Source organism: Hirundo rustica, chromosome 2 (assembly GCF_015227805.2).
Source record: "Hirundo rustica isolate bHirRus1 chromosome 2, bHirRus1.pri.v3, whole genome shotgun sequence".
Lineage (NCBI taxonomy): Eukaryota > Metazoa > Chordata > Aves > Passeriformes > Hirundinidae > Hirundo > Hirundo rustica.
Genome location: NC_053451.1, coordinates 38,185,459 through 38,198,665, shown reverse-complemented (window position 1 = coordinate 38,198,665; position 13,207 = coordinate 38,185,459). Strand labels below are relative to the sequence as shown.

At 42.7% G+C, this 13,207-nt stretch overlaps 1 protein-coding gene across 2 annotated transcripts in view; it reads left to right on the top strand.

Moving 5' to 3' along the window:
* SMCO4 (single-pass membrane protein with coiled-coil domains 4) overlaps positions 1-12,089 on the top strand; it is a 28,737-nt gene extending 16,648 nt beyond the window's left edge. For both annotated transcript variants that reach the window (XM_040055791.1, XM_040055790.2), the window contains exon 2: positions 11,007-12,089. In XM_040055791.1, coding sequence (XP_039911725.1) covers positions 11,142-11,321 — 180 coding nt within the window. In that variant the 5' untranslated portion in view covers positions 11,007-11,141 and the 3' untranslated portion in view covers positions 11,322-12,089. The remainder of the gene's footprint in view (positions 1-11,006) is intronic.
* The last annotated feature ends 1,118 nt before the right edge of the window (positions 12,090-13,207 follow it).

Here is a 13,207-nt window from a genome sequence, read left to right as displayed (position 1 = left end):
CCATTAGGAAATCAGTTGCAACCGTGTCCTTATGAGTTGCAGGAAAAGGACAACTAAGGCAGTGAACGAGTATGACTACCCCATGAAAAATGCAGCAGGGAGTGAAGCTGAGTCTTGCATTAAGTTTACTGGGGTTAATGCAGTGTCCTGTATCACTGGTGACTCTTGAGAGCGCTGTGAGTGTAGCAGATTGCTTTAAAAACCACCCGAGTGGAAAAGGAGGCTGTACAGGACTAAATGAGAGGGGTGGATGTGACTAGTGTTGCATAGGGGGAGGTGATGTTTTGGCCTTGGTAAGTGCTTTAAAAGGAGGTCGCTTGTACCGTACTGTGTTGAGCTGTGGCACTGATCAATAGTTGTTTCCTGAGCGTTGTAGAGGAGGTTCTGAGACATCCTTCTCTGACTACCTGGGCTCGCTCATGATGGACTTTGTTATACACATGGCTCCGCAGCATTTGCTTTTGCTTCCAAGTTTTTGAGCTGGGGGAAAGTCTTGGCAGTAGAACTGTAAATAAGAGTATATAAATAGGTGGTGCAAGAACCAGTGTTGCAGAGCTGATGAGGCAAAACAGGTTTGTGTTTATACGGTGGCTTTGCTGAGCAATTCCCTTTGGTGAGACTGTGCAAAACCTTCTTTTTTCTGTTCGTAATTTTATTAAGTCTTAATTAAACTTTCTGCATTTAAATTAGTTTACATCACTGTCACACCATCTTATTATGTGTATATTGATAGACTCTAACAGGGATTTGATCAGCCTAATCCAGGTGTATGTAATTATGTGCCTTCACCTTAAATAATTGCAAAGAGTCTATCAATCATGGCAGGAAACTGACTGCTTTATTATAATGTGGGATTGTTTAGTGAAATGTAATAAGACGTCAGGTTTAAGCTGGGGAGTAAACAGAATGAGATTTTACTAAGACCAGTAGTAGGAAGAAAAGCTTCCCCACCCATCCTGTGTTGCAAGACTCGGTTCTTATCTTCCCTCTCCCCGCCCCCGTTAAAAAAAAGGTGTCCTGATTGCATTGTTTTCACACTGATGCTGAGAACATTTCTGTAACTGAAAGGAATTTGGAAAAGGTGTAGATTTCTGGCTGCTGGAGGAAGAGCTCTAGCCTAAACCTGTAGTGCTCTCTCAGTGTAAGGTGGAGGCTTTTATTTCATTCATTGATAACTTGATTATCCAGATCAAATGAGAGCGTGTAGAAAGCAGCAGTGGTGGGAATGAAATCTGCCAAATGGCAGCAGTGCATAAGCTCTAAAATAAAGCTTGGAAAGTGAGTAAGGAGGGGAGTCACAGGCACCCACTTCATCGATTGTATTTGGGTCGATTTCTGTGTGATTTAGTTACTCTCCAGTGTCATGCAGTCCTTCCCTGGCACATGTAGAAGCAGGGAGAGACAGGCATGTTGCCAGCAGTCTTTCCTCAGCCTCCTACTGGAAAACCGTCCATGCCAAGAAAAGCTTGAAAAACCAGAACTTCAGACAAGCCCCAAAGGGGATGAGTTTGAGATCTGAACCCCTCGTTCAGTGTGTTCTGCCATTGTATCAGGCTTGCTTTAAATCTGTGAATACCTCTAAGGTACTGTATAGACTAAAATGGTAAGTGCTGTAGTCAGTGCAGTGCTGTCCATTTTCCCCTGTGGGACTGTCAGGGGGATTTCAGGAGCCCAGGTGCATGTCCATCTTGCTTATTCCTGTGCCAGATAGCTCTGTATGTTTGAGCTAGAAGAGCGAGATTTCCCCTTTGTGCCTTTTGAAGAAACAAACTGTTTCACAGATAGCTTTAATCCAGAATACGCAGATTGTCGTGTGGTCAGGAAGTACACGCTTCTGGATGTTCTAGATTTGTGCTGGCTTGGGATTGTTCTTCCAGGTTTTCTCTTCTGTCAGACCCTCTGCATCCTTCCCCTCTCCAATGCACACACAGGTGTACACACACACACACCTGCCACCCAGGCTCAGCTCCTGCCTCTGTGGTTTCTGTGGTTTTAGATTTAGCACTCCATCCTTTCTTGCTGTGGGCAAGGATTTTCTGCCTGCCAATCTCTAGCCTGGACTGAATTTTCAGGGCTAAAGTTTTAAAGACAGTAGAATTATAATGAAAAGCAGTGACAGTCTCTCAACTCTCCTGTTTGCATCCCAAAACTGTAACATCAGGCTTTGGACTTGCACATTGTGCCTGGCACATGCCTCAGGGATCTGTCTCTAAGGTGTTTATAATGATGCTGTCTCACAGAGTGACTGTGTTGGGACCCCCTTAGTTTGAACAGGGGAAGCAATAACCAGACCTCATGTAGGAAAAGTGTGTTTCCCACCCAGGCCGTCATCATTTCAGAAGATGAGCGCTGCTATCCTCTGGCGACAGCTCAGCTTGAGGTGTGAGCAGTGACACTCGAGATCCGGGTGGGCTGATGCAGCTGGACTGGAAAACAGAAACATTGTTTTCACACCAGATTCCTGTTGCTGCTTCTTCTGGCAGATGCCAAAGGTTGATCTGGGAAAGCAGCACTTAAATTTTGAGGAGCTCTGACACCAGTGACTGGTTCATTATTTTTTTATGTAGCTGTTTAGAAACTGAATTTCTGTACATACACTGGAAAGATAAATGTCTTGTATCCAAAGGAGCCTTGTCAGGAGCAGCTGAGAAAATTACCTTTTATGAAAACAGCTGAGCAAACGCATAATACCAAGTCATATGCTAGGTGTTGTGGTTTACTGCATTTATGTGCAAGATCATCTGTAGCTGTAGAGAGGCAGAATGGCAAGCTCTTCTTTTACAACCTCCCCTAGGAATTTAATTCATGCAGTGGCAGAAATTACATGTTTGTTTCTCTTGTGCTTTCAGCAAACATTAGTTGTATTTCTTCAATGGAACTTGATGTTGGTTCTCTACCAGGAAAAATACAGGTTATTTATCCACCTGTTCGTGGAGCAAAAGAACTTGCCTTTTTATTTCTTTTGTTTTAATTGCATTCTGCTCAGTTCCTTTGCTGCATTCAGGGCAGATAGGATGGCACTGCACGTTTCCTGGCCTCTGTTTAACAATGCCTCCCCAAACGCAGAGATCCGCAGCTCTTTGTTTCCAATGGAGATTGCTTGCTATACCCAAGCCCTTAGAATTGTGAGAGTCGTATGGAAATAGCTTTCTGCTTTGGCGGCCTTGCTCTCTCTGACTTTCTGGCAGCATTCAGTGATGGCTTTCATTTTCCAAATGCTGTGAGTAGTTTGGAGACTCTCAAAGCTGCATTTACAGTAAATGTGATGTTGCAGTAATGATGGGTCAATTCAGCTTTAGAAAAAAAGCCACCACCTCTCACTAAAAAATAATGTTAAACTGACTTCAAACAGAATCTTAATGGTTCCATATTGCCATGTGTATAATTAAAAGCTTTCACCCTTGAAAGCAGGGTTCTTGTTATTTGTTAATTGTAATTCCTTGCTACAGTCAAATAGACTGAGGTAAATTTTTATGATATTAAGAACTGGCCTCATGCTGTAACATGAAAATCCATTTACCACGGAGCAAAAATTTTTCTGTTAATGCTTGTCTTCATTTTTAGCAGACTCTGAAATCATGACAGTGTCACTGAAAGGGGAGATCTCAAATTTAGCATTGCAAGCATTATCTTCAGGTATGCATCAATTCTGCTGTGCAGCTTTGGTTTAAAAGGAATGGGTGACCCAGAGAACCATGGAGAAGGAAAGGGTTTTTTTTTTTTGGCTGTTGCTGCAGTCATTGCTCATTTTGTTAGGGAATGGCTTGTACAAATTAAAAATTGGGGTTTTTTTAAGCAATTGATAATAAGTTCCCCTCTTTAGTGGCTGCACAGAACTGTGTTCCAGTACCATAAGAAGATCTCCTGTAGCTGGAATATTCACTTTGTCATGGAGCTGCTTTTGTGTTGCTCAGAGTGGGTTGTCTGGGGTGGTTTGGGAGAGGGATGGAGGATGTGACGAGGACTGAAGTGTTGTGCTAATCCTTTGGGCAGGCCCACTCTTTAGGATTCAGAGCTCATTGTCAAATTGGGAAATCACTGCTCTGTCACTCACACAAGTGATTACATAGAACCAGTCAAATAATGAATTTTTTTTTAACTATAATTTCACATTTAATACTAAAAATTAAGTATAATAATTGTGCTTGAATGTAATAGAAATACTGCTGGACATTTACTATTGCAGTTACTTAAAAACTGTTAAAGTCAAGCTTTTTTGCCTTTTTTTTTCTCTCCAAAAATCTTCCTGCGTAGAGCCAGGCTTGTAGGGCACTGGGTGCCTAATGGGTGTGACACAAACACAGGGGCAGGTTTAGCTTCTGTCTCTGCCTGGGAGATGGGTGCAAACTGGTCCAAGTGCTGCTGCAAGTTCTACCTGGGTAATAGCCACACAAAGTGATGAACACGTTCTCCAGAGAAGATGTGGGGGTTGTTAATTTTTACACATCTGCCACAACTAAAATGTGAGATAGAACAGAGTTGGATCTTGGTGGATGGAAAGGCTGTGTACAGAACTGTACTCTCTGGAGACCTCATCTAGAGCTCCATGCATCAGTATTCCTGCTGAAATACTTTTCAAAATACCCATTTACCTTCATGGCTAATCTGGCCAAATCACCTTTAAAATTGATGACCTTGCTGATGCTATTCCTGCCATGGCCAGACCTGAGAGTTTCAGGAAGGAAAATTCCCCATCCAAGATGTGGTATGTCACCTCAAGGTAAAATCAGTTATGAAGTAATGATAAAAAAATAAATTCTGTGTTCATGGAGAAGAAGCCTGCAGAAGAGGAGGTTCGGAGTGACCTCATCACCCTCTACAACTACCTGGAAAGGGGTTTGGGGTTGGTCTCTTCTCCCAGGCAACCAGTGACAGGACAAGAGGACACTGTGTCAAGCTGCACCAGGGGAGGTTCAGGTTGGACAGTAGGAAGAATTTCTTCACAGAAAGGATGGTTAGACATTGGAATGGCTGCCCAGGGAGGTGGAGTCACAGTCCCTGGACATGTTTAAGATAAGACTGGATGTGGCACTTAGTGCTGTGGTCTATTTGACATGGTGATGTCTGGTCACAGGTTGGACTTGATGATCTCAGAGGCCTTTTCCAATCCAGTAGATTGTGTAATTCTGTGATTCCGTGGGGTAGCCTAAAATAAGACTTGTTCTTTATTAAATTGTACCCTTGGTTTGTGTAACAGTATTATATGCAGTTCAGTCATTCATTAAAAAACCCCAAAACATTTGCCTGGTTTCAAAGCTATGAAATAAAGCGTCTCTGTTGCTTAGGCCCCACTTTTATTAAGGATGGAAATAAGAATGATGTTACTTCAGCTAACTTGGTGGGTTTTGGGCTCCCCATGCTGGCTGGGGCAGCACGTCCGGGTTCTTTCTACTGTGTCAGGAGCTGCCATCTCCTTGCAGCGGTCACCTCCTCAGCTGCAGGGAGCTGAAGTTCCATGAGTTAAGGGGGATTAAAGCTTTGTGTGTAGGAGGCCCTGCACTGCTGTTCTGGTTACACAGAGCCCTTATGTCCGTTCTGCTGGGACTGTGCAAGGAGAGGACACTGTGCCATGGCTGAGGGCTTCGGCAGCACTCAAGGAACAATCCTGTTTCACTGGTGGGAAGAATGCTCTTTGCCACGAGGATGGGGAGTGCTCCTGTTTTAGTGACCACACCGTGCTGAGCAGTGGTTCCCTGCTGGCCAGGCTTCCTCTTGCCCTTTGGGTCCCTACCTCCTCCTCTTCCCAGCTCTTGGGCCCAGTGGTTCTTCCAGCCTCAATGCAGCACCTCTGGCTGCATGACCCTGAAGTATTCAGCCCAGAAGCAAAAATAAGTAACAAGTTGATAAGTTTGTTGGTTTGGGTTCTTCTCAACTCTGATGCTGGTGTGTCTTGGTGATTGGGAACTACTAGTTGGGGGGCTTTTTAATGCTCAAATAATCTGAAGAATATTGTCTGCTTAGATGTCTTTTGTCCTTTTTTCCAGCTGCTGGTAGGCAGTCTGAATCCTGTGTGTCCCGATTGTTTGCTGGTTTGTTGACCGATTTTATTTTTAATGTCTCAGTAACATCCATACCCCTAAGGGAAAATTTAAATTATAAAAATTAATTCCTGTCAGGTTGTTTGTTTGAATTTCAAGTTGTTTTGCTGTTCCAGGAACGTTGCAGTGTCAGTAGCAGGATCATGAAGCCAGGTTGAGCCAAATTGGCTTGTATACACTTGTAATTTTGGATTTGGAGAAAAATGAGTCAGTTTAACATGGTTAATACATTCATGCTGTAAGGCTAGTGATAATAAGTTCTTTAGACATCAAGACATGCAATTACCCTAAGTGCAGATAAACAAAATCTTTTGTGCATGTGTTGCATGTGGAAGGGTATGGTGTAGCCTGAGTCAAGGCTGCCATTCAAGACTCGAAGGAATAGCCTTGTTTGGTCTGAGGCGATTTTAACTGCAGATTACTGAAGGTCAGGGTTAATTTTACCAAAAAAAGGATATGACAGACTGGCATAGATGTGGTTGGAAGATTGCTGGTATATTTTGGAGGATATCAGTCCCTACAAGTTCCACTACAGCCTTCTGGTATAAAATTATCCCTGCTTAGCCACAATTGACTTGGACTAAGATGCTGGCAAATACTTCAGCATTGGTATGAGTGACTTCAGTGACTCGGTCTACCAACTCACGTTTTTACGTTTTGACGTTAGCTCTGTAGAAACAGTTCAGAGTAACTTAACCCAGAAGACAGAAAGAAGAACACTTGTATATAAAAAGCAATGTTGATGATGGGCAAAGAGGAATGCAATTGCTCTAGTAGGCAACCCAGAATACTAAATTAGTGAATTTGTATTATGTTGAAGCACAATGTCTTTAGATTTCTCCTGAGTAGCCCGAGTTTCTTTACTGTTTCTTTCTCCTGGAAAATGTAGCTCTTAAGTATCAAGTTGGGGTGGGCTTTGTGACATGGATGTTTCAAACAACTCTCATTTTCTTGACTTGTCAATCAAGATTGTTTCTTTCTAGCCAGCAGGTTTCTGCTTTTGGGGGAAACTTTGCTATAGTGAACTTAAAAATAATCTCATCAACCCACACAATTTTATTATCGAATTTTAAATTTCAAAATTGGTGAAAGTAAGGTGAAGTTACTGTATCTAGCTAGTGCCAGGCTGCTGTCACAGTGTCGTGGAGTACAGGTATGCCACTTTTGCTAGAGTGTTAATCCCTTCTGTTGTTCTACTTGTGTCCCTGTTGAGGGAGTTGCTGGCTTCCCAGTTGAGGCAGTAGGTGAAACAGTTTTGTGATCACTTTCCCCCTTGGCAGATGTTTGGGCCAGCTGAGCAGTTAATACCCATGGGAAGTGGCTTTAGGAGGGTGGGATGTGTGCAGCCTGTGGCAGTGAGCCCTCCCCACGTTCAGGGGAGACTGGCACGTAAAGGAGGCTCAGTTTCTGTCTGAAGAGGAAAGGTGAGCTTTCAGTTCTTCTGGTCCAAGGTTCAAGTTTGCACAAGACTAAAGTACCTGTGGGACATCACTTTTTCATTGACCTTTTGATAGTGGCTTGCTTTGAGATGTTTTAAATGAGCAGTGCTAATGAGACTGTTAATTACACCCATCCCAATGCTGTATTACTTCCTTCCTCTCTCTCTTCACTGGTATTCAGCCTTCCCAGAGCACAAGCAGGGTAGTTGCTGGCTGAGAGAGGATGTAGCTCAGATAATTTGTTCTCATGGACTGTGCACACCACGGGGAACAAGACCCTAATGTAATCCTGCCCCTGTCACTGTGTTGATGTGCTTTATGGATCTGTTTCTTTCTTCCCATCATTTTTAGTAGTCAGTGAAGTCCATGGGGGCTGGTAAGAGGCTTGGCAGCATAAAGCGCTCTGAATGTGCTTGTACAACATGGGCTGCAGAGTTTCCTCCTATCCAGCTGAGCACTGCTTTTTCAGGGCTGTTTCATTCCAGGATGAACATAGCAGAATCTGCAACATCCTGGACTTTTCCTGTGGGAAAGAGTTGTTTCTTGCAGCAACTGTCCAATCCTGGCAGTCACAGCTGGGCACCTGGTGGCAGCCGGACCCTGGCAGCAACTTGCAGAGATTCACCACTTCCATTTTATGGTTCAGTTAAGATGAACCCTAAGGCTCACTTCTCTGAAAACTCTGGGCAGCTTCTGTGTGAGTCCATCTCTGCCAATAGCAAAGCCAAGTAACACAATCTATTGGAAACTGTGTATTTGGAGATTGATGCCAGATTCCCAAACTGGAGAGTGTCAGCTTGCAATTCAAGTGGTGCTGACGTTTGCGGGAAGGCTTTCTGTTCTAAGCTGTCAGATGTTAGCCAGTGTATGTAATTAACTTGGTATAATTCTGCTTCAGAGTGAAACATTCATTCAAAAGAGACTTAAAAATCCATCCTAATGTTTTTAATGTTTGGGTAGTAAGTGATGCTGCGCAGAGCAAGGCATACATTTATTGTTGGAGAGTTTGGTTTCATGGCAACTCCTTTTTGTTACTGTGGTACACAGAAAGTCCCTGAAACTTTTACTGACCATCACTTCTTGGGTCTTGTGGGTAATCCAGATACAAAACCCGCAGACGTACTACATTAACAGTGGTAACAGAAAATAATGCCAAAATACTGCCTGAAGTGCTCTGGTAGGCTAATTATCCCAAAGGACAAATGTAAAACTTCATTTTGCATAGTTGTTTTTCTAGCCTTTGGTAATAAATCTGAGCAGAGCAGGAGAGGGAATGGAAAGGGAAGGGGTAAAAAAATTGTTTTGCCCCAGAGGAAACTCAGGAGTTAGTTAGAGAAGTGATAGACAACACCACCAAACCAGAAACCCATGACTTGCAGGTGGTGTAATACCAAAAGCTCCACCCTGAGTCAGGGAGAGTTGAGGATTTGCTGAGAAGAAAGTAATGGAAGTTTAGAAATTACATAGCCCATTTGATTAAAAGATGGGAACAGGGTGTTGTGTGTAGTTGCTGCATCCAATTCCCATTTATCTCCCCATCAGGAAGTTCATTGATCACTTCTGGTCTCTAAATCTTTTACATATTTTGATTCTAATGCTGTACCATGCAGAAGGAATTGATTATTTTTAAGACTTGAATTTTATTGTTTCCTCTTGTGAAAAATATCCTAGGCACCAAAATTCTCCTTTTGTGCTTTATCAAAACTGAAATGAAGGATTTGCCTCAGAGTGCAAGCTTAATTTGCGAAGTTTATTATCAGAAAACAACTTCCCAAAAGATGTATAGGCAGGGGATACAGAATTGATGAACCCAGCTGAACACTGAGATTTTGTCGTGCTTGAGCTCTTTTTTTTTGTTGGGTGTGCAGTTTTTTTTATTGTTGTTTTGGTTTTGTTTGTTTAGGTTGCATCCAGGATGGACCATATAAAGTCAGAAGTGTTGATTCTTTGCTTTATTGCTGGTTTTCTACCAGCTTGCTGTGAAAGTCTAGCCCCTTCCATCAGTTCAAGTTTAGCAGAGTTACTCCACATTGTACCTTAAATGATGCAAAGTAATTGCCTGGATGAGATTCACAGCGGGCAGGTTGTTACCTGTGAGAAAGGATGAAAAGTCCCTTGTAGCTGCACATAACCTCTAGGTGAGGATTCTGCTTTTGTATGTGAGTGTTTTAGTTCGGCTTTGCTTTTGTCATCAGTCTGACAAATGAGATTGAGTGGTAACACCAAAAGAAAGCATCTCACTCTCAGTGAAGCCTCTTCATGTGTTTTTTTTTTTAAAGTAGTCATAAGACAACTTGTAGCATCAACCAGAGGTGACACATCAAGAGGAAATGGTGTCTGGGGTGAACTGAGCTTTGCACCTTTTCTTGTTGACATACACGCCTCACCTACAGCAGCACATTAAAATCATCTTTACATTTTGATATAAAGAAGGAAAGACAAAGTTGCAGTAACCCACTATTTTCTACATACATTTTATTCTGAGTATGTTAGAATGATGGAAAAACTTGAATTCATAATTTACTTCAACTAAGTATCTGATACCAGTAATTATTACCCTCCAAATCTGTGTTTATTTACTTGTGGCCTGTTGTCCAGCCATGGCAGAACTGGGGATGTGGTGGAGAAGAATATAGCCAATGGCTGGGCATGCACCTTCACCGAGCAGTCAGGGAATTGCATGGCTCCAGGCAGCTCAGGGGCAAAAAAACTTTGGATATGGAAATACTAAGCCCCTACAAACTCTCATTTCAGAGAGGCTTTCATACCGTGCTGTTTTTGTTAATCTCACTTTGTAGATATTTCTGTATTTAAAGATTGTCTAGGAGGTGCTTTAGAACAGCTACCTTCGACTTCATTGATGACTTACTTGTCTACACCAGTGGTTTGTTAGCAGACTTGTTACTGCTTGGGCTTCTCTTCTATTGTCAATGACAGCTGCAGTAAGAGTGACAGCACTTGAGTCATGTTATGATTGAGACTTTGTTGTGTGGCAGCAGAAGTATTAAATTAAGCAGCTCTTTCTCCCCATTTCTTGCTGTTGGAGTACCCTTTATGCCAATAAATACCTGTTGTGGATAATAAATGCTTGTGGCAGGGTGTGTGCTTGCCCCTCCTTGTTCTGCGGGTTTGTGGGAGCCACAGCCCCTGAGCAGGGAGCCTCCTGTTTCAAGACTGGGCTGCTGGAACCCTGTGTTGATGCAAGACTACATCAGATTATTTTCATGAAGTCTTTAGCTGTGTTACCTTGTTTGCCTTGGAGGATAAAATGTATGGTGCCAGGCTTTGTTTCTGGCTTAACAGAGTACAAGTTCAGGGTTCTTGGACTGATACACACCATGATGTACTGCTCTGGTTTTTATGGGGAAAGTGTTATGTGGATGAGCTGAACTCCATGCTTCCATTTCCTTGAAAGAAGCTGCATTGGTGTCAATTGGAGGAAAGATTTACCAAGTGGGGCTGCAAATGTTTTTAATGACTGGAATATGTGTAGATCTTGCTCAAAAGAATTGTTTTCTTTCTTTTGCAGTTTCTTGCACAGCCAGCCGCTCAACGGAAAGGGAGTTCTTCAGTCTCTTGTTTCAAAAGACCTTGGACAATCTTCTGCTGTTCCACTCCCTTTGGTCCCACATTTCAGCAAAAAAAAAAAGATCCAAAGAGGAGGATGAGGCAGCTTAGAGGAAAACCCAAAAAAGAGACCTCCAAAGATAAAAAGGAGAGAAAACAGGCAATGCAGGAGGCCCGGCAACAGATCACCACCGTGGTGCTTCCCACGCTGGCCGTCGTAGTACTGCTGATTGTTGTGTTTGTTTATGTAGCGACTCGTCCAAATACAACTGAATGATGCAGCTTTTCAGACTCTCTAGCTTTGGGATATTAATTTCACCAAGAGCCAAAAGGAACTCTCTGCCACTCTTTTAGTACTTTGCAAAGGATCTTGCTGGTATTTTCAGTCTTTCTTTTGGCTAGAGTCCCACGGATTCTCTTTAGGAATGTAACATAAAACGTATTAGTGAATGTGCCAGTACGTTTTATGGTCCAGTTATGTGCCTTTCAGACTTTTAAAAATGGTGTTTTTCTTAAAGCTGTTTGAAGCTCTATATTGTAAAAGGAAATCGTGTTCTGCTATAAATTTGTAAAAAATCAGCTTTCAGCTTTTATCACTGTTACGGATAATGTTGCTCCCATGAGCTCTTGTATGTCTATTTCAGAACTTCCAAAGAAGTACATTTCTTCTTTGTACTTAATGTCATATGAAGTGCTTTGATTCAGAAAGGATATATTTATTTTTTGAATAAAAGAAGTCTTACTTGGAATCTTCAAATTATTTTGCAAAAAAATTGTGACATTGTGAAAGCCTACATTGTGTAATGATTTTTTCATCAACCACTATATAGTTCATTCAAAAAGAATTTCTTTTTGGTGCGAGATGCCAACATGCAAAGTGAATACTTCAGGATATGCTGGATGGAATCTTACAGAAATTGGACAGGGAGATTCTGCCAGGTTATGGTGAGGTAACTGATAAAAAACTACATAAACACAGTTGCTTATCTGAATGTTCAATATTTGAAACCGTGTAAGTGGCAATAAAAAGGTGGTTTTGCATACAGCTCTTGATTATTTATTAAAAAGGGAAAAGTAACAGTGTGACTTTGGTCTCTGATCTGTTTGCTGAAGTGAGCTGCTGTCCTGTGGCATGTCCCCATCCCCTCATTGGAAGGAAGCTGTGAGCACAGCTTGGGCAGTTTAATTCTAGGAAATTAAGCTACAAATTCTCATCAAAATGCCTCAATGACCCTGTATTCTACTACAGCCCTTTCTCATCCAAGTATTTTAAGGCACTCAATAGGCATTAACCTTCAGAAGATTTTGGGGAAGGATATTGAAAACTCTTCATTGCTGTTTAAATGCAGGCCAAGCAAGAAAGAGCATGATACTACAGTGCACTGGTGCATGGCAGGAGATACTTCTGTGCTGAACTTTAAAGCCCCCTTGAGCCTTTCCCTCGTGTAGTCTTTTGGCTCAGGGATAGTCCCAGTGAAGTCAGCGGGGCTCTTCTCTGAGGTGCCAGTGAAAGAGGGGGCTGTGTTTCCTGCATCACCGCCATGTACTGCTCCTGTGCAGAATGCTGCTCCCAGCCAAAGCTGCTTTACAAAAAAAAACCACTTCAGGTGAGCAAATGCAGGTCCTTGCAGTGTACCTGGTGCTAAGGCCCACGTTCCCACAGCAGGGTGAGCCTATGGCTGGCTATAAACCAGCTCCACTAGGAATGATGCAGATACCTGATGGTGTGAGGATGGCCCTGGCTCACGCGGTGCTTACTGCTGTTGGGTGTCTAGAATAAAACTGGCCCTGAAGACTGAGATGTTTGTTGAAATACAAAGTTTAGCAAAACCTAAAGAAGGAGTTTGGATGAACTGTGAGGCTGTTCCTCCCTGCAGCTTGCATCGTAGTAGGGATATCTGCACAACAAACTGCGCAGACAGCATGGACAGCGTGGTCTGACTGCAGGAGCCTTCACACACTGAGTGACCAGCAGGAAGTCTGCTGGCAAACCCCTGTGCTCAGTGAGCCATGTGCTGACACTGAAATTATCTGTGCTTTGCACTGACAACTGCTTCCTTCAACTGGGGGGCTCTGAAATGAATCTGTGAAGGTAATTGCTTAGTCTGCCATCTCCCAGCTGTTTCTGTTCTCCCAGGCACCAAATCCTTGTCCTATTTTTAT